This window comes from Mirounga leonina, unplaced genomic scaffold (assembly GCF_011800145.1).
Source record: "Mirounga leonina isolate KUSES-001 unplaced genomic scaffold, KU_Mleo_1.0 Mir_151, whole genome shotgun sequence".
NCBI lineage: Eukaryota > Metazoa > Chordata > Mammalia > Carnivora > Phocidae > Mirounga > Mirounga leonina.
The window spans coordinates 28,863,807-28,888,847 of NW_023270377.1; the positions used below are offsets into that span (position 1 = coordinate 28,863,807).

General features: G+C 37.2%; 1 protein-coding gene across 1 annotated transcript; it reads right to left on the reverse strand.

Moving 5' to 3' along the window:
• Nucleotides 1-1,923: 1,923 nt before the first annotated feature.
• On the reverse strand, nt 1,924-24,534 carry ZDBF2 (zinc finger DBF-type containing 2). Its single transcript, XM_035008342.1, has 5 exons — nt 24,392-24,534; nt 23,559-23,636; nt 22,422-22,526; nt 15,779-15,906; nt 1,924-9,145 (listed from the first exon to the last, which is right to left on the reverse strand). The coding sequence occupies exons 3-5, from the start codon at nt 22,479-22,481 to the stop codon at nt 1,924-1,926; spliced, it is 7,410 nt and encodes a 2,469-aa protein (XP_034864233.1). The 5' UTR covers nt 22,482-22,526; nt 23,559-23,636; nt 24,392-24,534.
• Between the last annotated feature and the right edge of the window lie 507 nt (nt 24,535-25,041).

Below are 25,041 nucleotides of genomic sequence, written 5' to 3' on the forward strand. Positions count from 1 at the left end.
GTCTCCAATGTGAAAAAAGTAGTAAAATTTTTTAACTGCTTTTAATCATTTGACTTATAAGAACTGTCCTCTCTGCGTGATGCAATCACAATAGATATGACAAATCATAATCATTGAGTACATTATTTCCAGATGATCTCCTGCTTTTTAACTTAAACCTAAAGCATCCGGAATGCCTACTAATAGTACTTAAGGAAATTACTGTGTCTACTTTACAGGAAAAAAAAGACACCAATATCCACAAATAGGATATCTTTACATATTAACTGCTTGTTTACTTCCCAATCAGTAGGACAGTTTTCTTTCTAAATTAAAATTGGAGGGTTATTTTAAATTAGTGGCCCATAGTACTATTTTAAGAAAGGGAATTAAAATATGTTTGTATATGAGGCAAGGTTGGAGTTGCTTTGCAACTAAGAATATAAACATTTGCCCATTTGTTTTTCAACAGAATTACTGTTTTAAATTTAGAAGTAAAGAAATTACAACAGAACACCATCATAACATACCCACAGGTTAAAAACGGCCCCTGAAATAAAACTACATTTAGACACCAACTGTTACACTGTATTTCATTAATTCTAAAGTAACACATTTTTATCTCTGAAATAATGGTACACTGATCTAGTTTCAATAAAATGTGGTTTATACAAGATAGTTGAAATTCATGTTTCCTTTAACATTAACGATAGAAAAGGATCCAGGATCCTTGTCTTAACAGGGTAATTGGATGCGTCTGTACCAGCTCAGCCAGTGTCTCTGAATAAGGGATCTAAACATATTCTGAGTATCTCAGACCCAACTGCTTATCTTAATGTCTTTTGTTTGAACTATTAAAATCAGTTAGCAAGTTTAAGGAAAGCCAAACGAATATACAAATATGTAGTTTTTCCCTTGCAAAACTGGCCTCCTCGTAGATTATCTGTTTTATTAGATCTTTTGAAATATTAAGATTACAAAGAATTTGTTAATGACAACAATTAATGGTCTGCCCAAATTACCAACCCAATAATTTCAGTTCAATCTCAGTTCAATAATTACAGAAAATGATGTGATAGTGGCTGAAATATTTTTAAGAGGTAAGGCCATAAAGATAACCCAGATTTTCATATTAAACCACCAGCACTTCAGGTGGAGAGGAATAAAGGTGGCAGAAAACATAATTACACTGGCAAGATCATTTTCCCCTTAAGATCTAATAATGCTAAAGAAAAACCTACAGAGATCGTATATGTGCATGTGTCCAAATAAGGAAAGTTAGAGACTTGCAAATCCAATTTAAATGAAGAAGAAGGAGTTTGTGTTTACGTGTATAAAATCACTAGGCAGTTTTTAAAAACTGGAGTAAAGATTATGGAATCTCGTTTCCTTGGATGCTTTTAAAAGAAAGATCAATTATATTTTGTTTGTGATTATTTAAATCAACCTCACTCGAAAGTGGAGATAACTTATTCTAGTTTCTTCTTTTTAATTATCCAGAATACAACTTTGACAATGCCACTCTGAAACGCACAGAAGTACATATTCCTTTGTTTCAGTTTTTAAAAAGGAAAAATAAGATAGCATTTAATGTTTGCCACATTCATTTTTGCAATATTATAACCTGCTGACATGAGATACAATCATAAAAAATAAATAAGAGGGACATGATTTGAGGGAGAAAAAAATGTATATATACTGTGCTAAATGATGGATATAAATTAAGATGAAGCTCTTCTACGGCAAACGGACGAAGGATGAGTTTAAATCTCAAAAAAAAAAAAAGGACCTTAAACACTAATTTTAAATCAATTATAAAAGTTCTGAAAAATAATGTCTGTAGCAAAATAGTTGAAGGTAAATTCTTTTCACCAAAGCTGGGAAAGCTATGTGCACAAATATATTTCAAGTGAGGTACTGAATCCTCAGCTAGCCTCAGCACTTCTAGGTGGTCTCATTAGCCCGCGGTTTGTTTGAGAGCCGAGTCCTCATCCTATCGGAGTACGGTACCTGAGAATATAAGCTTCTCAAAGCATATATCTTCACAGGTCGAGAGAGCCGCCTTCTTCTCTTCCTCGGGCGTTTTCTACCACCATTCCTCTTTCTTGCCGCAGCGGGGCGAGAACCCTGCCCAGGCTGCTTGGGAGTAGGGCCGGGGGCAGCGATTAACTGCTCCTCGGCAGCCGCCACCGGCGGACCCGGCGGACCCGGCGGACCCGGCGGACCGGGCGGCGCGGAGGGACCCTGCGGACCCGGCGGGCCCGGCGGACCCGAGGGAACCCGCGAAACCGACGACCTCAAAACCATGCGCGTGGGGCTCTTCGCTTTCTTTAACTTAGCGACGTCGCGGTTCTTCTTCTTCAGATGCAGTCTAATAAAGGCGCTCCTGGACTGGTACTTGCGACGCAAGAAGGCCGAGTATTTGGAAAGATACTTCCGAATTATATCACTTAGTTTGGTCTGAATCCAAATGGGCCGTTTCTCTGAAGCGATTCTGGGTTGCGGGTGGAGACTAATTGGTTTATAAACCTTCTGGGGGAAACCCGGCTTGTTATCGTTCGCGGTCATCCTCCGCCTCTGAACTTTCTCTCTACCTTCTAAGAACTTACGGGGAACTGCTTTCGAAGAGGTCCCGGCGGCATCGCGGTGGACAAGCGTCACCTGCAAGTTACCTTCCTTCGGAGCTGCACCAGCGCTCGAAGTCCCTGGCCTCGGCACTGGCTCGGGAGAAACGGGGGCCCCCGGATAGGCCAGTAATTCATCCCTTATGGTCAAAACGGCTGTTGGGTCACAATCTTCAGCATCTTCCTCGCCTGAACTGGAGCTCAGGTCGCTGAGATGAGCTTGAAGCCAGTTAGTTCTGTCGGGGTCTGATACATCTATGCTCAGTGGAGGATTAATTACAATTTTCTTATTCAGTGGGTCATAGTAGTTAAAGGAGCTCCGTTTATACTTGTACTCTACGCTAACATCTCGACTTCTGGGGGTGCGGTATTTTTTAGAGAAGTTGGCAGTTTCACTGTCCTGAAATTTCATATTTGAAGAAATAACGTAGACTAAGGCATTGGGTTGCAAAGGCTTCAAAACTTTCGTACATGTTTCAGGAAACTCAAGTGTTCCAATTTTCACTTTCTTTTTTGTTTTTTTGTCCTGTAGAAGCGAACGCTTCCCTGTTGGTGAGTCGTCCTCCTGTCCACTGTCTTGTGTGTCTGACTGGTTTGTGAAATTGGTTTGAGTTCCATGGCTGACTTTTACAGCCTGACATCGAGAAGCCAGTCGCCATGACTGTTCATAATAAGGCCTCTTTACTGGAGAATGATGGCTAGATTTATCTAAGGCCACTGAAAAGTCATCGGTATCTGAAATGCCACCTGCATTATCATCACAATCTGAAAGAACTTGAATTGCTGCAGTGTCCTCCTGACTCGGGTCAGTCCAGGTAATCTTTTTTCCTTCATTCAAATTTTTTTTTTTTATTTTCCTGGTCTCACAGTCATCATCAAAGTAACAGTGGAAACGACCCTCCTTAAATTCCTTGACAAGAGCATTAATTTTCATGTCATCTTCTCTCATTATTTGAGACCATGTTTTCCCTACAAATGAAGGAGGGACATGAGGCAAGGCTTCAAGAACAGGTTCATCCGGATTGTCTTCTATGACCTCCTTTGCCTTTTCCAGGCTCCTGACAGGATCAACCACGAAAATAGAGCTTGAATGGGAATCGCGGTTTGTTTCTTCTAGGTCCAGAGACATCTTCTTATACAGTCCTTTTTTATTAACAGCTTCTTGAGGCTGGTCAGTGTCAGACTGAAGAGAGAGCTCACACTGAAAACTCATTCCAGAACCACATGGTTCACAGCTCATACTTTCTGGATCTGCATGTTTTAGCTTCAGAAGTTTTCCTTTACTAGCCCTTTGATGGACGGCTGACCCAGAAGAGGCATTACAACGCACTGCAGAAACAGGAGATTCACAGTGCTTATCTTTTCGACCAATAGTTTCGAGACCTTTCCTCTGACAAATGTTGATCCCTTTGTCTTCTTCCTGAAGCTGGTCAGCCATTGGCTGAGAATCGTCTTCCCATTTGAAATTTGTTTTAGGACTATCAGATCCACAACTCTTCTCTTCCGAGTCAATGTATTTCACCATTTCTTTATCAGACCCTTGTGATGAGAGAGTCACAGACCGATCTGGGGGATCTATTTGAAAATTTATTTCAGAACCATAAGACTCACAGCTTGACTCCTGCAGAATAATATAGTCTTTCTTCTGGTTTACTACTTTGAAAGTCTCTTTGGATTGGTGTGCCAGCGATTGAGGAGAGGCTTCACAAACATATCCTATTTCAGAACCACAGGAGTCACAGCACTCACCTTCCAGATCATAACCTTCCGTATTTATACAATTGATTTCTTTGACGGTCATGTGAGGTGAGTCAATCACTGGCTGAAAAGGCATATCAGACTCAGCAATCACTTCACAATCACTATCACTGGTCACCAGGTCCACAAATAGCATCTTTCGAAGATTTGCTTCTTTAACTGACACTTGAAGTTCATTAACCACTATTTCAAGAGGGACATCAGAATCACACATTAATTCAGAATCACTCGGTTCACTGCTCTTTATTTCCATGCCAAGATGCCCTTCCTTTGGAAGATCTATTTCTTTGCACACCACTTGAGACTGGTCAACCTCTAACTGAAAATGAATACCAGAATCACATTTTATTTCAGAAACACTGGGTCCACAGCTCTTATCTTCTAGGTCATGATGACTCCTCTTCTGCAAGTTTATTTCTTTGACAGCCAGAGGAGATTGATCAGTCACGAAGTGAACAGGAACATCAGAATCATAACTTACTTCAAAGTCACCTAGTTTATAGCTCTTATCTTCCAGGTAAATATGGTCTTCCTTCCAAAGACCGACTTCTTTAACAGACTTTTGAAGCTGGTCAGCCACTGACTGAAGGTGATCATCAGAAATAAAAGTTATTTCAGGACAAGCGATACTGCTCTTATCTTCCAAATTGGCATGTTCCCCTTCCAAAAGGTGTGGTTGCTCAACCACTGATTGAAGAGGGACATCTGAAACATAAATTATTTCAGAATCACTGGGTTCATAGCCCTTATCGTCCAGACAAACATGTCCTTCCCTCAGAAGATTTATTTCTGCAATAGCATCTTGAATTTCATTAGCCACAGACTGAAGAGATTCATTAGAATCAAAATTTATTTTAGGGTCACTAGGTTCCACAATCTTCCCTTGCAAGTCAACATGCTCCTTCCAAAGGTTCATCCCCTTAACGACTTCTTCAGTTTGGGCAGCCACTGACTGAAAAAGGACATTAGAATCATACACCATTTCAAAACCCTTGGGTTCATCCCTCTTATCTTCCACATCAACTTCATCCTTCCAAAGGCTTATTTCTTTAACAGTTTCTCTAACCTGCTCAGCCACTGACTGAAGAGGATCCTCAGAATCAAAACTCATTTCAGAACCACCAGATTGACTGTGCTTATCTTCTAACTCAATATGGTCCTGATCCAAAATAGTTATTTGAGGTTGATCAATTATTGACTCAACCAAGAAATCGGAATCCAAACTCATTTCAGAACCACTACATTGGCTGTTCTTATCTTCCACGTTCACATGACCTTCATTCTCAAGGTTTACTCGTTTAATAGCCCCTTCAGGTTTATCAGCCACAGACTGAAGAGAAACACCAGAAGCACGTATTAATTTAGAACCTTTAGTTTGAACCATTTTATTTTTCATTACAACTTTCCCTTCCTTCCTCAGGTTTGTTTTCTTAACCACTTCCTGAAATTGTCCAGTCAATAGCTGAAGAGGGTCACCAGAATCATATCTTATTTTACAATGACTAGATTCACGCTTTTTATCTTCCAGATGAACATTTTGTTCCTTCAAGCGGGTTAGCGGAGGTTGGCCAATGACTGAATGAAGAGGGGCACCAATATTCAAATTTACTGCAAAACCTCTAGAGCCAGTAGTTTTACCTTCTGGGGCAACATGGTCCTCCTTCAAAACAGCAATGTGAGGTGTTTCAGTCATTAAGTGAGGAAGGACATCAGAACCAAACATTATTCCAGAACTGCTATATTTATCACTCTTTTTTTCTAGAACACGTTCTTCTTTCTGAACATTGATTTCTTTGACAGCTATCTGAGGTTCAGTCACTAAATAATGAGGGATGTCAGAATCTGTTTCAGAACCACTAAATTTAGCACTTTTGCTTTTGAATTTAGCATGTCTTTCTTTTTGAAGCCGTATTTCTTTAACAGCTGTTTCAGGCTTGTGAGTCACTGACTGATGACGATGGACGCCAGAATCCAAACTTGTTTCATAAACACCTAATGCATTATCCTTCTCTTGTAAGTGTGTATGTTCTTTCTGATGGCTTATCTCATTAACAGCTATGTTAGGATGATCAGTCATTAAATGATAAGAAATGTCAGATTTCAAACTGATTTCAGGAACATTAGGCACATTACCTTTATTTCCCAAGTGTATGTGCTCTTCCTGAAGATTCATTTCTTTAATGGGATCTGTAGAATGTCCAGTCATTGAATGAAAAATACCATAATCCAAACTTAATCCGGAACCACTAGGTTCATTGTCCTTATTTTCTAAGTATAACTGCTCTTCTTTTTGAAGATTTAGCTTTTCCATAGCTACTTCAGGAGGGTCAGTCACTGAATGAGGGACATAAAAATCCAAACTTATTTCAGAACCACTGGGTTCTTCATTCTTCCTCCCTAAGTGTATATATTCTTCTTTCTGAATGATTATGTCTTTAACAGCCAGTTCTGGTTGATTAGTCCCCGAATGAACAGGTATATCAGAATCAAAAGTTATTTCAGCAACACAAGATTTATTAGTCTTGTTTTCCAGAGGACTAGGTTCCTCCACATAAATAGCCACTTGAGACTGGTCAACTCCTGAGCGAAGAAGAATATCAGAATCAAAAGTTATTGCAGAACTATTTGACCCGGAGTGCTCACCTTCCAAGTTAATGTGCCTTTTTCTTATTTCTTCCATGTCCATCTCAGACTGCTCAGTACCTGATATGGCAGGGGGATCAGATTCAAAAGTCAACTCAGAACTGGAGCACCCATAGCTCTTAACTTCCATGTCAACATTTAACTCTTTCAGACTTATTTCACGTTGATCACCAGCTGACTGATAAAGAGAAGCACGAGAATCAGAACTTTGATCAGAATTGCTAGACTTAACGCTCTTATCCTCCAGGTCAACAGCTACTTCTTGGGGGTTCACTTTTTTAACTATTACTCTGGATTGGCCAGCCACTAATCGCGCATCAGTGTGAAAACTCATTTCAGAACCGTGAGAATCATAGCTCATATCCACAGGTTCATTCTTCTCCTCCAGAAGATGTATTTCTTCAACAGTCCTCTGAGATTCATCAGTCACTGTCTCCAGGGAGACCGCATAATCAAGATGGGCTTTAGCACTGGTGGATTTAAGGTTCTTATCTTTCAGGTAGACCTGTCTATCCTTTAGGTTTCTTTCTTTGACAACCAGGTGGGGATGCTCAACTACTGACTGAGGAGAAGCATCATTATCAATACTTGTTTCAGAACAACTCGAACCATAGTTCTTATCAACCAAGCCAATGTGAACCTTCTGAAGTTTTGCTTCTGTGGCAGCCACTGGGAGTTGGTCACCCACTGACTGAAGAGGAAATGGAGAATCAGTACTTACTTCGGAGCTACTAGATCCATAGTTCTTATCAACCAAGTCAATGTGTTCCTCCTTAGGAAGGTTTACTTCTTTTGCAGGTTGTTGGGGGTAGTCATTGGTTGACTGAAGTAAGGCATCACATTCAGAATTAATCTCTGAATCACTAGATTCATAGCTTTCATCAACCAGGCTAATAGGCTTTGCCTTCTGAACCCTTACACCTTTAACAATTACTTGAGTTCGGTTGGTAGCCAACGGAAGAGAGCCGTCACGATCAGAACTTATTTCAGAAATGAAAGATTTATTATTCTTACACTGCAAATCGGCATATGCTTCCTTTGAAAGGTTTATTTCTTTGGCAGTCACCTTAGATTCGTCAGTCGGTGAATGAAAAGGGGAACTGCAGTCAAAACTCATTTCAGAAGCTCTTGATTCATAGTTTTTATCTTCTTGGTCAACCTGCTCCTCTTTCCAAAGGTCTTGCGCAGCCTCTTCGGGTTGATCAGACGCTGACTGAAGAGAGCCACGAGCAAACTTCACTTCAGAAATCACTGAGCTCTTCTGTCCCAAAAAGGCTGACTTATTAAAAACCAAATGCTTTTCCTCTTGGGTATGATCCATATCAGAGAAGAATTTCCCACGGTGCTTTGCAGTAGCATCTTCAAAGATTCCTTTATTAGAAGGCATGCCACTTTTATTCAGGTTGATTCCTTGGTTGACAGCTAATTTGGAAAGAGATTCAGATTTTAAGGAGCCTTCAGTGCCCATAAATTCACGGACTTTAGCGCCAGCTGACAAAGTTTTACACTGAGATTTTTCATCTTCCTGTATAATCAATTTATCTGAATTTGTACCTAAAGATTTCCTATTTGGTTCTTTAGGTTTCTGATAGGAAACTGAAGAAGTTTCTAGACTGGATGACAGCACAGGATTTCTAGAGCCCCTGTCTGGCTGTTCAACGTATCTGTCAACTTTGTTTGGGTCACATTTTCTGACTGAATCTGAACTGGCTGCAGCTGGTAACCTAGTAGTTTTAGTTGTAACTGGTCTATCAAAGGAACTTCCAGCTAAACAACTAGCAGGAGCACTAGCGATCACTGAAGGACATATTAAGCTTGGTCTAGTATGTGTAGCTTGGCCAATACCAACTGGATTAAATTCTTTCATGCCACTCCCAATTTTCTGAACAAACCCCAAGGGCTGCTGTTGTCCCTTCTCCAGTTTTTGAATAACTGATGGTCTAACTGAAACACCCTGTATATATTCCTGAGATTTGCCGGGTCTAGAATGCAACTCTTTACTAGGTTCAAAACCCTTGGTGGAGCTCTCTCCTTTGACTCCAGCAGCATCCTCAGTCGCTCCTTCAGAAACAGAATCATCAACAGGAACCACTTCAGGAGGTGACGCAGTATTCGTAAGAAGTCTCTCATTTTGGGTTGATCTAAAAAGCAAGGGGGGAAAATCCATAAAAATACTCTAATATCTATTTAAAATGTTACAATAAAGGCACAATAATGTTATTTTCTTTCTATCCTGGGCCCGCTTGTCAGAGGACAAAGAATCAAGGCAATCACATGAGGCTGTACCCTGTATGTATTTGCAGGCAGGGAAATCAGCACAGAAGGTGGAGGCAGCTCTACCAATTGCTACTTAATAAACACAAATGGCTCCTAAACATAAAACACTACTAAAAAAAAAAAAAGCCATATATCATTTATCAGAGTGGTAAACAGCAAAAAGTGTTACATAATTACATAACCTTCTAGGCTTCAGTTCTCTCAAAAAAAGAACGGAATATTACTTTCCCTCATGAGATTGTTTTGAGGAGTAAATTAGTTGTTATATGTAAAGAGCATTTTTTTAAAAGCCTGGAAAATATAATCATCCACAAATGTTAGCTATTATTTAACACACTGTTGGGTTTTTTAAGTTTTTATTTAAATTCCAGTTAGTTAACATACAGTGTAACATTAGTTTCAGGTGTACAATTTAGTGATTAAACACTTCCATACGACGCCCCCAGTGCTCATCACAAATGCGCTCTTTAATCCCCATCACCTATTTCACCAATCCCCCCACCCATCTCCCCTCTGGTAACCATCAGTTTGTTCTCTATAGTTAAGAGTCTGTTTCTTGGTTAGCCTCTCTCTCTTTTTTCCTTTGCTCATTTGTTTCGTTTCTTAAACTCCACACGAGTGTAATCATAATAGTATTTGTCTTTCTGACTGACTTATTTCACTTAGCATGATATTCTAACTCCATCCACATCATTACAAATGGCAAGATTTCATTCTTTTTATGGCTGAGTAATATTCCAGTGTGCATTATGTGTGTATGTGCCACATTTTCTTTATCCATTTATCAGTCAATGGACATTTGGGCTGTTTCCATAATTTGGCTATTGTAGATAATGCTGCCATACACAAAAATAAATTCAAGATGGATTAAAGACTTAAAGGTGACACATGAAACCATTAAAATCCTAGAGAACACAGTCAGTAACCTCTTTGACATTGACCACAGCAACTTCTTCCTAGACATGTCTCTGAAAAAATAAACTACTGGGACTTCATCAAAATAAAAAGCTTCTGCACAGTGAAGAAAAGAATCAACAAAACTAAAAGGCAACCTACCAAATGGGAGAAGATATTTGCAAATGACATATCTGATAAAGGGTTAGTATCCAATTATATAAAGAACTTATAAAACTCAACACCCCAAAAACAAATAATCCAATTAAAAATGGGCAGGAGACATGAATAGACATTTTTCCAAAGAAAACATACAGATGGCCAACAGACACATGAAAAGTGTCTCATCATCAATCATCATCAGGGAAGTACAAATCAAAACTACAATGAGATGTCACCTCACACCTCACTGTCAGGATGGCTAAAATCAGGGGTGTCTGGGTGGCTCAGTCAGTTAAGCATCCAACACTTGGTTTCGGCTCAGGTCATGATCTCACAGTCGTGACAGCAAGCCCTGCATCAGGTTCTGTGCTGGGCGTGGAGCCTGCTCTCCCCTCTCCCTCTGCGCCTCCCCACCCCGGAAAAAAATTTTAAATGCCAAGAGGAGTCTAAGGAGACAAGTTAATGGAACATGGTTATCCCAGATGGGACTTGAAACAGAAAAAGACATTAGATAAAAACTAAGAACAGCTGAATGAACTACAGAACTTAATGTATTAATATTGGTTCATTAATTGTAACAAATGTGCCATACTAATGTAAGTTGTTAGTAATAGGGAAATTAGGTGGAGAGGGTATATAGGAACTCTCTGTACTACTTTTTCAAGTTTTCTATTGTTCTAGGGGCACCTGGGTGGCTCAGTCGGTTAAGCGTCTGCCTTCGGTTCAGGTCATGATCCCAGGGTCCTGGGATCGAGCCCCACATCAGGCTCCCGCTCAGCAGGAAGCCTGCTTCTCCCTCTCCTGCTCCCCCTGCTTGTGTTCCCTCTCTCGCTGTCTCTCTCTCTCTGTCAAATAAATAAATAAAATCTTAAAAAAGTTTTCTGTTGCTCTAAAACTGTCCTAAAATGCAATCTATTAAAAATAAGTTTTTTGGGGTGCCTGGGTGGCTCAGTCGTTAAGCGTCTGCCTTCGGCTCAGGTCATGATCCCAGGGTCCTGTTCGGGCTCCCTGCTCAGCGGGAAGCCTGCTTCTCCCACTCCCACTCCCCCTGCTTGTGTTCCCTCTCTCGCTCTCTCTCTGTCAAATAAATAAATAAAATCTTTAAAAATAAAGAAAATGCTTTAAAATAAATAAGTTTTTTTAAAATAGATTAACACCTAAAAAATACCTTTATTAAATATTTTTCAATTTGAGATGCTTCAATCATCTAAGAGAAATGTATACATGCATCAGCCACATGCAACTTTTTTTTTTTTTAAGATTTTATTTATTCATTTTGAGACACAGAGATACAGAGAGAGAGAGAGCATGAGCAGGGAGAGAGGCAGAGGGAGAGGAAGAAGCAGGCTCCCCGCTGAGCCAGGAGCCTGATGTGGGGCTCGATCACAGGACCCTGGGGTCATGACCTGAGCCAAAGGCAGAAGCTTAACCATCTGAGCCACTCAGGCGCCCCAACATGCAACTTTTTTTAACATGTCATAAATATCATTATTTCTTCCCCATAAAACTTTATCACAATTAACACTAAAAGAACATTTTTTGGTATTTGTAAAATTAAAGTTAACCCAGACACTAGAATAATATGATAGGGCAAAAAAATTCCAGAAGGTTTCATACTTCCGAACTCTGATCAATAAAACTGCAGTACAATCACCACTTTACCCTAGTTTTTCAGAACCCTGGAAGACCATCTCCATTTATTTGTCTTAAAGACTATCACAACATTCTCAAAATAAAATTAATCTTATAATGTTTGACAAGGAAAAGGAAGTAAGGCAGAATCATAAACCAAACAATTAGGCAAAATCACAAAAAAGTTAGGAATCAGATCATCTAAATGCTTTGATTTGCATCTGTATTTGCATGTGGTTAAAATTAACAATGAAATCACAATCTATATTTCTACTCATTTTATTTTATTTTATTTTTTAAAGATTTTATTTATTTGACAGAAAGAGAAACAGCGAGAGCAGGGACACAAGCAGAGGGAGTGGGAGAGGGAGAAGCAGGCCCCCCGCTGAGCAGGGATCCTGATACGGGGCTTGATCCCAGGACGCTGGGATCATGACCTGAGCCGAAGGCAGAGGCTTAACAACTAAGCCACCCAGGTGTCCCAATATTTCTACTCATTTTAAACTAATTTCACAACAAAAAAGCCCTCTAAAAATCTCACCATTAAAGATTAAAAACCCTCTCTTTTATATAATTCTTGTGCTAAATTTTTGAAATCTATAAGTAAAACTTAAAAACTACATATCAAATCTATGAGGTGATCAAAATGGAAACCTCACACTTTTCAATCTTCCACTAAAAAAAGAATTAGTAGGCACAAATTAACTAAATGAGCACTTAATTCAGGAAGAAAGATAATCAAATTCCCCCCACCCAGGAAATTTGAGAAAATTAATTAGGAAAAAGAAAAACCAATAAACAGAAAACAAAAATAAAGCAAGAGCTGATTTTCAAGAAGGCTAAAATAACAGAAAAACCTACAATGTCTAGATAAGGGGGGGAGGGAAGAAATTTTTAAAAATAAACTCTACAATTTAGAATGTTTATAAACATAAATAATGTGTTAGCATGGGATTAAAAAAACTCAAGGTAAGAAAATGGAATTCAAAATCAGATATACTGATGGGAAAATAGATATAGATACACAAATAGAGGAATTTAGTTTATGTTACAGGTGACATTTTTTTGTTTTTAAAGTAATCTCCACAACCAACATGAGGCTTAAACCCCCAACCAGGAGACCTAGAGTTGCATGCTCTACCCACTGAGCCAGACAGGCGCCCTTACAAGTGACATTTTATATCAGTGGAGATAATTAATATACTTTTACAAAAAAATAAGAAGTCCTACTTCACACCACATATGATAACATTAATTCCAGGAAGATTAAAAATATTTAAAAGCAGAAATAAGGACATGAAGAAAAAGACATGAAAGAAGCCATAAAGGAAAATTCCCTTACATATATTATGTCAAAATGTTTAATTTCTATATGGTAAAAGACAATACACACAGATGAAAGACATATGACAGATGTTGGGAAAATAATTATAACATATTTAAAATACAAAGGACTATTATCTACAAATACTGAATACAAATCCAAAATATATAAACAATTCAATAGAAAAACAGGCAACATCTACAAACAATTCATAAAATAAACATATGGCTAATAAACATATGTAAAGAGATGTTCTATTTTACTCTCAAGTAAATAAAGGCTAATGGAGGGATACGCTTTTTTGGCCTATTATGTTATGGGGGGGAGGGAAGAAGTTGCTAATCCCAGTGTTAGCAAGAGTGACAGAAAAATGAGCACTCTCATAGACTACTGGTATATATATATATGTTATATAAATTGTATAAAAATTGGCATAGCCTTCTAAGGAAGTGTCTCAAGAATTTTAAAGTTCCACACACAGCTTGAGCAACAAAATAAGTAAGAGTAAAGGATTAAAACCCACAAAAGACACAGCCATGAGTTTATAATGACATAAATGGATACTCAAATAAGTGAGGGAACAAGAAAGCTTTTCTTTATGAAGGCTAATTAATACACATAATAACTGTTTCAGGGAAGAATCATCAATTAATGCTTACAATAAGTGCGTGGAAATAAGATGAGAAACAGCATATTTATTTACATAGTCTCAAAGTACTTCTCCACAAGTCTTACTAATTATAATGGGGAAAAGAGTAACATTAATAGTAGAGAAGCCCCTTAATTAAGTGATCCAAGTTAATATCACCAGCCATGAGACATGACGACAACATGGGTCTCTTTAATACACTGAGAAGGGCACAACATCAATTATAATTTATTCTTGTTCCAAATGCATAACCTAAGTTTAATCATGAGAAAATGTCAGGCATACTCCAATTTGGGGACATCCTACAAAATAACTGGCCAGCAGTGTCTAAGGCTTGAAAGCAAAGACTGAGGAACTGATCCTGATTAAGGGCGTCTGAGGAGATGGGGCAACTAAATGCCATGTGTGATCCTGGACTGAATCCTGGTCCCAGAAAAAGGACATTAGTAAGACAACTAACAAAATCTGAATAAGGTCTATAAATAGTATGGCATCGATGTAATTTCATGGATTTGATCATTGTACTGTCATTATTTTATTTTATTTTATTTTATTTTATTTTATTTTATTTTTTAAGATTTTATTTATTTATTTGACAGAGAGAGACACAGCGAGAGAGGGAACACAAGCGGGGGAGTGGGAGAGGAAGAAGCAGGCTCCCCGCAGAGCAGGGAGCCCGATGTGGGACTCGATCCCAGGACCCTGGGACCATGACCTGAGCCGAAGGCAGTCGCTCAACCAACTGAGCCACCCAGGCGCCCCTGTACTGTCATTATTTTAGATTTGACATTTGAAGAAGTCAGAGGAAAGTTATACAAGAATTTCTTGTACCAGTTTTGTGACTTCTCTGTAAGCCAGAAATTATTCCAAAATGAAAGGTTAAAAGATAAAAAATATTTTTTAAGGCTCAGAAACTTTAGCCCAGAAGTTCAAGTTCTAGGAATCTACACCACAAGAAATAGCTGCATGTACAAATATGTCTGTTGAAGCATTGCTTATACAAGCTATAAACTGGAAATTTATACTGACCCCAACATAATCTGTCTTTCCAACAGCTAAGAAAGAACATTTATTTTTTAAACTTTTTCCCCATTTAAACTTTTTCTCCATTTGCTAAATTCTGGGTTGTGACTTGCAAAGCAAAGCATTCAAAAAGTTTATCCTTTTTCTACTGCTGGTGCTTATCTCAACTATTCTGCACAGATATGCTAATAATCTGTTTTGCTTTATCTCATACAGCTGTAGCTGCAAACTTGCACATAGTTCTTAAACTAATCCTGTTTTTCTTTGACATAGGACATTAACTCTTAAATATTTTCAAAATATTTATTTTTATTAAAACAACCAAAACATTGATACAAGAAAAAGCTATCAAGACACCGACAGATCATTTAAAAGCCAGTTCTATTTGCTATCTCTTCGATTCAGTTAGCAAATAATTCAGTTAAGGTGGAACTGACTTAGTTTTTACTTACTCTGCTACAGTCACCAGCTGGTCTGTTCCTGATCTTTTAAAGGCTCTTTCTGCCCCCACCATTACCCCTGCTTAATCTTATGACATGCTTAGTAGAATACCTTAATGATTTATAACTATTTATTGACCTAAGACTTCTCTTTAGAAAAAAGCATGGTGTGGTCCCTATCTTTTAGAGTGAAACTTCTTATTTAAGCTAGAAAAGATTTTAAAATAGCAGCAAAGAGAAGTTACTAGGTAAAATTTCACTTCATATTCCTTAATGAAAAGATTCATTTTAAGAAGTACTAGAAAGTTCACACAAACATCGACTATAACATATAATAACTCTGTACTAACAGAATTCCGCTCAGCTACTTTACCTGCTTTCTTGAGAATGATATGGGTGGTGCCGGAGCACGTCCTGCAAGAAACGTTCCATCAAGCTAGTAGTGCCCATCCGCTGTCGATTCTGTGTGGTCAAGTATCTGTGCTGAGCACTGGACATATGCTATTAAAAAGAAAAAACACACTAAACAGTTTTAAACAGGTAATACTCATTAGTAGTGAGAGTTTCACAAATGGATTCATTTAGATATTCCTGGCAGAAGTATAAACTGATATAGTCTTTCTGCAAAGCAATTCTAAAATGTGTATCTAAAAACCATAGAAGTATCTTTCCCTTGGATATAGTAATTACATTTCTCTAAATCTCTCCCTAAGGAAATCATCCTAAATGTGGATGCTTTATGCAAAAAAATGATGCTTATCACAGCATAACAACAAAAAACTGGAAATCTCCAAAGTGTCTAACAGTAAAATCTATAATATGACCTAAGATGTAATACTACGAAACTATCTAAAATAATATGAAAAATTTTACATAACATAATGTTAGATAGTAAGAGAAAAATGGGGGATGCAAAAATCACACGTATGCTTTTACCTAAAACTGTGGTTTTAAAACATACAAACAAAAATAAAATAAAATAAAATAAAATGAAATGTACAGACAAATCAATGGAAGAAAATACACCAAAATCTTAAAAGCATTTACATCTGTGAGGTACATTTAAAAGTAATTTTAATTTTTTTCTTATAAATTCTTATATTTGTACCAAGCAAATATTTTTATAATAAAAATCTGTTCAAAGGGAGAAGAGGGCTAGATCACTGTATTTGCAAAAGTTGAAGATTAATACACAAAAAGTCTATCATTTCTCTTCAGAGATTACAAATCCTCACTTAAACAGAATTCTGGAATAAATACACAGAATTTTTCTGTTTTGTAATTCTCTCCACAGAAACAGTTTGTGTTCACAAGTATTATTTAGTGACCTATCAAAAGGGATGGGAAAGAAGTCTAACATCTACTGAGCACCTATAACATATCAAACACAGTGCTATTCCATTCACGCAGCAATTTCATCGAATTTTCACTAAGTATAACTCTTGTCCCCATTTTGATATAAAGAAATGAAAGCACAAAGAATTGGAGTAAACTGCCTCAAGCTGGGTATCTAGCCAGTAACAATTAAGCCAGGATTTCGATCTGCATCTACCTCTAAGCTTATCTTCTTTCCCTATATCACACTACTGCTAATGCTGTATTTCCAACATGAGTTCCTGACAATTTAGTAACATGTTTTCATTTAACAATACCCGGGGAAAGTCATACTTTAAATACCATAGTAAAGATGCCAAAAGAACTTAAACCAGGCTGCCAGCTCCTGACCACTATTACAACTCCTGGAATTCTCTCCTTCCATGCTGACTTCAGGGGTCTACTCTGATGCTGCCTTAGCCCCAGTAACAGTCTGAATCATGACAGTCTCAAGATCCTCTGGCCTCAAAGCTCCCCACTGTCCAGTACCCTAGCCCACCTGTTTCATGAAGGGAACAAAGGTACAAGGAAACAAATAAAGGTTCAATTAAAATCCAACCTCATTCTCTCTCTGCCTCAGTAAAAATTTTAAAAAGGCAACATGAATGGAGAATTTACACTGACACAAACCACAGAAAACACCACACTATATAGGCCAGAAGGTGTCAGTTTCTTTAAATTTCCTTAATTGACATTTACATAAAGGTAAGTGCACAAATCGTATGTATAGCTCAATAAATTATCACAAAATAAACACATCCATAACCATCTATCCATGAAAAACTAATGAGCACTCAGAACCCTTCTAATGTCCCAGGCCAATCAAATATTCCTTTCCTCTTCCCCCAAATTAACTATAATCTAAATTTTAATATAGATTAGGTTTGAAAGTTTCTAAATTTAAGGGTAGTCATACAATGTATATGCTCTTTTACATTCATCTTCTTTCACTCCACATCTGTAATACTCATCCATATTAGCTGTAGTCTGTTCGCTTTAATTTCTGTATAGTATCCCATCATATGAATATACCATATATTATTTATTCATTCCATTCTTGATGGACATTTGTGTCATTCGCAGCTCATGGCTGTTATAAATTATGCTGCAAAAAACTTTCTTCTATGTGACTTTTGGTGCCCACGTGCATACATTTTTGTTGAGTGTATTACTAAGGGTGGAACTTCTGGGTCATAAGGTTTGCATATGCTCAGCTTTAGTACCCTCTATTGACTAGTCTTCCAAAGTTGCTGTACCAATTTGTACCCTCCCCAGCAATGTATCATAGTTCCCATTCCTCTCTCAACTCATCAACACTTGCCATTGTCAGTCTCTTTAATTTTAGCTACTGAAGAGGGGGGTTCATGTTATATCACTGTTGCTTTAATTTGCAATTTTTGTGATAGCTTTTCATTTTCCTGGCCACCTGGATATCTTCTTTTACGGTGTGTCCAAGTCTCTTCCTGTCTTTCAAGTGCATGTTTTTTTTTTTTAACGAACTACAGAGATTATTTATTCTGAACATGAGCTCTTCTTTCAATTATGTTTCAAGTATCATTCTCCGTGGCTTACCTTTTCACTTTCTTTTTTTTGGGTGGGGTGTCCATAAAGTTTATTTGTATGTGTGTGTGTTTTTTCCAGGAATAGTTACAAGGCAGTTTTCTACTTTCTTAATCATCTCTCATTGCTTCCTAACTTAACAGCAGTCCAATTTACCAATTTTTTTTGTTGGTGCTTTCTGTTACCAGTTTAGGAAATCTCTCCCTACCTCAAATCACGGAGATTTTCTACTGATTTCTAGAAGCTTGATTGTTTTACCTACAATATTTACATCTACCATCTACCTGGAACTGACTTTTGTATCCAGGATGATTCAGTAATAGAGTTTCATTTCTTTTTCTCTATATGGATAGCCAATTGACCCAGTACCATTTACTGAAGAAAGTCCTGTCCTCACCATTCTTTAGTGCCACATTTGTCACAAATCAAATATCCACATGTCTGTTTCTGAAGTTTCTGGTTTATTTCCATAATCTTTCTAATTTTGCACCATTGTCTTAAAGACTGTAGTTTAGTAATAAATTTGGATAGCTATTACTTCTGACTTTGTTCTTCTTCTTCAAGATTATCCTGGTTCTTCTTAGCCTTTTGCATGTACATACATATTTTTAGAATAGGCTTAATTTTCATTAAACTTAATTTTTCTGGAATTTTGTTTGGAATTTCATTGAATCAATATATATGTTTGGGGGAAATGACATGTTTATAATACTGATTTTCTCAATCCATGAACATGGTATATCACACCAATTATTTAATTTTTCTTAAATTTTTCTTGATGTTTATACTTTTCTATATAAAACCTTATACATATTTTGTTATATTTATTCCTGAAGAGTTGATGTTCTTTGACGCTGCTGTAAGCATATTTTTAAATCTCATTTTCTGTGTGTCGTTGGATATAAAAATACAATTTCTTTTTTTTTTTTTAAAGATTTTATTTATTTATTTGAGAGAGAGAATGAGAGAGAGAGAGCATGAGAGGGGGGAGGGTCAGAGGGAGAAGCAGACTCCCTGCCGAGCAGGGAGCCCAATGCAGGACTAGATCCTGGGACTCCAGGATCATGACCTGAGCCGAAGGCAGTCGCTTAACCAACTGAGCCACCCAGGCACCCTAAAAATACAATTTCTTTTTATGTTGGCCCAAGAAACTTTTTAAACTCACCAAAAAAAATTTAAAAATAAAAAAACAAAAAATAAACTCACTTATCAATTCTAACAGTTTACCTAGATATCTTTAGGATTTTCTATGTCCACAATCACAGTGTGTACAAAAAATGTTTTGTTTCTTTTTATCTAATCTTTGTCATTTTAATTTTTCTTTCCTTATTTCCCTGGCTAAATCTCCAATAAAATATTAAATATAGTTTCATTCCTAGCACCAAGTCTATTTTCACTTAATATTATACTGGTATATTTGGATTTAATCTTTGTTTTTATTTTTAAATCTGTGTTTTATTATTCTTGCCTGTCCAATGCCCCTATTTCTCCTCTTTTTTGCCTTCTTGTGGATTGCTTTTTATTATTCCAAGTTTCCCCTTTCTGTTAACTTGGCAGTTAGTTATAGGCTAGGCTCTTTTTCTAGTCTATTAGTGGTAACAGATTATAACAAGCAGCCCTGACCTACCAAGATCTAAAATTACTTATTACTTCTACTCTCTTCTTGAGCAAGGACTTAACTTGATTTACTCTCTTTCCAGTTTCTCTGCCACTGTTGTAACTCCCTCCTATAAGATACTATTCATTTAGATTGCCTACCACCTCTCCATTGATCTTCATGCCTTCCCATCTCTCTGAGCTTCCAACTGGAATCATCTTCCTTCTATCTGAAGAACTCTTTTTAGGATTTCCTTCAGTAAGGGTCTGCTGCCAACAAATTCCCTTAATTTTTGTTTTCTGAAAATATTTCTATTTCACCTTTTTTTTTCCAAGGATATATTTCTTAAGCATAGAATTATAAGTTGGTAGTTGTATTCTGTCTTTTGGCTTCCATTGTTTCTGTTGAATATTCACCTAGATCTAGGCCCTGTATTTCTCTACTGCCTTAAAAGTTCTCCAAAGCCATGAAACTTATCCATTTCTTTATTTACTTAAGGCTTTATACTTAGCACAAATTATTCTGTCAACGGTCTTTTTTTAGGGGCGCCTGGATGGCTCAGTCGTTAAGTGTGTGCCTTCGGCTCAGGTCATGATCCCAGGATCCTGGGATTGAGCCCCGCATCAAGCTCCCTGCTCTGCGAGAAGCCTGTTTCTCCCTCTCTCACTCCCCCTGCTTGTGTTCTCTCTCTCACTGTGTCTCTCTCTGTCAAATAAATAAATAAAATCTTTAAAAAAAAAACAGTCTTTTTTAATGTCTGTTTAATGCATGAGTATCCAAATGTCTAAAAATTATCTTAAACCTTAAGAAAAAGTTAGACTGAATGCTTACTGAATAGAGCTTGTAGTTAAAGATTTAGTATGTTTTATTAACAGCAAAAGTTCAGCAAATAATCTTCCAGTCAAGTGATGCTATAATTTATCAATCGTGATAGAAACACTAAAGAGAGCTTTGAGATTTATTACCTGCTGCCTCATGTTTATAACCAGCATTAGAAAGTATTTTTTTTGTAAAAAGGCAGAGATGTAGAAATCACAACAATAAAAACTTTTCCTTAGTATGAATTTAAATGACTGTTGACAAACAAATACCACTAAATAGCTGAATTTTTATGTATTACAACTGGTCTTAGATATCACTTATGATAAAACAGCTTAGCACTAACAGGACTAGAGCTTCATTATATTACTACTTCACCTATGACACAATTCTCAGCTTAGACCCTGAAGAAAACCTTGAGACTTTTCCAAGTTAACGATCCCAGTCAGAAGACTACAGCTACTATTACCATGATTACTTATTTCAAAATGTCTATATACAATGCTTCACAAACTCTTCCAACAAAAAGGAGCACTACTCAATTCATTCTATAGAAGCTCAATACCAAAACCAAAGACATCACAAGAAAAGAAAGATACAAACAATATCCCTTATGAATATAGATGTAAAAATCCTCCACAAAATGCTGGCAAACCAAATCCAGCAACATACAGAAGGATTAAACACCATGACCAAGTGGGATTTAGCCCAGGGATGCAAAATTGGTTTAACAGCTAAAACTCAAATCAATATAATTGCTACAGACTGAATTGTGCCCCCCCACACACCCCATTCATACGTTGAAGTTCTAACTCCCAATGTGACTGTCTTTGGAGACAGGGCTTTTAGGAAGTAATTAAAATCACAATATATTTTTAAAAAAAAACTAACTGGAAATGAACCAAAGACCTAAATGTAAGAACAAAAACTATAAAAATTCTTAGCGGAAAATACGAGGCATAAATCTTCATGACCTCGGATTAGGCAATCTTTTATGACACCAAAAACACAAGCAACAATAGGAGGGAAAAAAAGCTACATTTAACTACAGCAAAACTTAAAAGATGTGTGTGAAAGCATAAACTTCAAAGTCCTTCCCTTATTCTATAATGTCTTATAGAATCTAATCCTCTGAATTCTTCACCCTGACTTAACACCTGCCCTCCACCTGACCAGCACCGAAGCCCCAGCCCCGTTGGCTGCTGGCTTTTGGTTAGCATGCTAACCACCCCTCTGCCTTGGGGTCTCTGTCTTTGTTCTCTCTTCCTGCTACCTAGAAATTCCTCCCCCAGAAATAAAGCAAGCCTGGACCCCACACTTCATTCAAATCTCAACTCAAATGTCACTTCCTTCACCTCACCTGGCCACCCTATCTAAAACTGCACTCTCTTCTCTCTTTTATTTTCCTCATAACATTTATCCCAATCTGACATATCCTGTACTAAAACGCATATGACTGTTTATTTTCTGTCTTACCACACTACAAAGTAAGCTTCATGAAAAAAGGGACCTGGACTGGCTCATAGTCATATCCTGAGAACCTTAAACAGTGTCTACCAATGAGAAGGTTCACAACATGATCTGTTCAGTGGATGAAAAAATGAATTTAATTTATTAAATAAACGAGGGCTTCTGAGGTATAAGCACATTGTCAGGACGCTCTCACCTGTTCCAGGTTGTTATAGCGCACGCAGCAGTAGCTGCAGTATCCTTGTCTGTTCTGCATGGTGAATAACCCAAGTCAGGTGGCTACTGGCCCGGAATACTCAAACTGAAAAAAAAGAGAAATGGTAAAAACACAGTCATTCCTTACTACCATGAGGAAAACAGCTTTGATAAGATCAGAGAACAGAAATGCATTCCTCAGTCCAACCCCCTCTTCTTTCTAATAATTATGAAATTAGATAAGGCTGCCATGAGCTGCTGAATCCATCGGTGACCCTGGAGTAGATAGGAGAGCTGTGCATCTTCTCTCTCTCTCTCTCTCTTTTTTTTTTTTAAGATTTGTTTATTTATTTGACAGAGAGAGAGCAAGCACAAGCAGGGGGAGCGGCAGAGGGAGAAGCAGACTCCAGTGTTACACCTAACGTCTAATTCTGTCATGAGAATAAAGATACCACATGCACTTTCTGCTTAATCCAAAAAGAGGCAGATTTTAAAATAAATTATCTGACAGAGTTGCTAAAAATCAAAGTAACAACTAATTCGTGTCTGAAACACAAGACACTTCTCTTCTGACAACCACATAAACCAAATTAAATATGAGGAATTTTTTCCAATCGGTGAAATGAGATTTCTCTACAAATAAAAAAGTTTCCAAGTTCCTACCCCCTTAAAACTATAATCCTTCAACATTACATACTGCAGTGGTTCACAAGCCAGGCTGAATATCAAAATCATTCCCCAAAATTCTGATTTAGCAGGGCTGAGAAAGAGCCTAGAATTCAGAATTTTTTTAACTCCCCAAGTAACTTTGATACACAGCCAATTTATTCACTGACACAAAGTGTTTACAATTAACGATTATTTTAAGTAATACAATTTCAGTTTTTTGGCTGTGTTTTGTTAAAGTACAAACAGAATTATAAGAAATAATTTCATCAAGTTTTAATTCTAGTTATTTTAAACATTCGTGTCTGTTGGAGAATATGTAACAGAATGATCCTATAATGTGCTGAGTATTTCTGATAAGATGATCCCACAACACAAAAAGTTTACTCATTAAAATCAACCTTTAAAATGAAATCACAGCCTTGAAATCAGTGAAAACAGTAAATCAAATGCTACCATAACATTCACTTACCTGTTACGTCTTATTATGAGAAACTCTGACTTTCTGACTTCCACACTTACGGGGAAAATAAATCAATTAAACCAGCCTCTGAAAGAGAGAATATATATTTAAAAAAAAAAATGACTTCCTTAAATTCTGGTCTTTTTTCCATTATTTTACTTTATTTATTAACCTGAAGCAACAAAATGAAACAAGCTTTAGTTGTCTTATAGATATGGCAATTTTCGAGCTGAGAGAACCCTAGCACTTAAACCTGAACTTTGAAAATCATAAAATAACAAACTTTGTAGTGCTTTAATTCAAAATATATTTAAGACAATCATTGAATCAAAGGCAAAATTGAAGTATGAGTCTAATATCACACACACACAAAATTGAACTCCTTTAAATTATTTTTTGATCTTCAACACTTACAGCCTTCAATTCCCATTTTTATTTCCCACTCCCATTCCGCATTATCTGACATTTCTATGACATTTCTATCATCTTGTGTCACATATGTGCCATTATGACAATGAGCTACAATGATTCAGGAGCACCCGATGGGCCTTTTTAAAACTTTACATGCTAGGAACCCCACCTGAAAAACCTACTCAATCAAAATCGCCTGGCGGGGAGCCAGGCACATGCATATTTAAAATGCTCTAAGGTGATTCTGAGATAGGCTGAAGCAATTACATAAGTCATCATTTTTTTATGTACTAATAAAATTCTTACTTAATAAAGAGATCATTTCTTTGGGGTCTGGGATTATATTACTTTTCATGACCCAATGGGTCTTTTAATACCAATTCTTAATTCTACTGGTACCTGGTATTTTCATACAGTAACAAATCACCTACCTTGAGCAGGAAAGGGCAGGTATTACATCAGCTGTATTAGTCCTGGCAAACATCTGTAAATTAAAGCAATTTAAAAAAAAGATAAGCCCCCTAAGTATCTACCATTGGCCAAGTAAGTACCCCCCCCAGTCATAGATACGTTTGAAAAATAACTCAATTATGTTTCAATGGGAGAAAAAAAGATTAACTCTTGAACACAAAGGACTTTACATACTATGACTCACTGAATCCCACATGATCTCCTAAAATGCTCTGGAGCAGAGTAATCCATATAACCCACCATCATATATTTCACATCTCTGGGTTCCGGGAACAAACAGCTACAAAAGAATAAACTGGGTCTCTGGTAAGGTTAAGAACAAAGATGCTATAACCCCCGTGAGAAATGTTCATAGGAAATGTGTGAAAGAAATATTTACATGAAATTAACGTTGGGTCCTGGACTAACCCCCAGCTCCTATGTTAGTTTCAATGAAAAAACACTGTCAATTCTTTATCATCTCTCTATATCAATAGACAATAAAGCCAAATTATCCATTTTTTTAATTCTTCCACATTGTTGTTGGCAGTGTGTTGCCCCTTACCCAGAACCGCTGGTTAACAAAAAATTCCAATACTTAGATTCAGAAGAGCCAGTGACAGCACTGTAT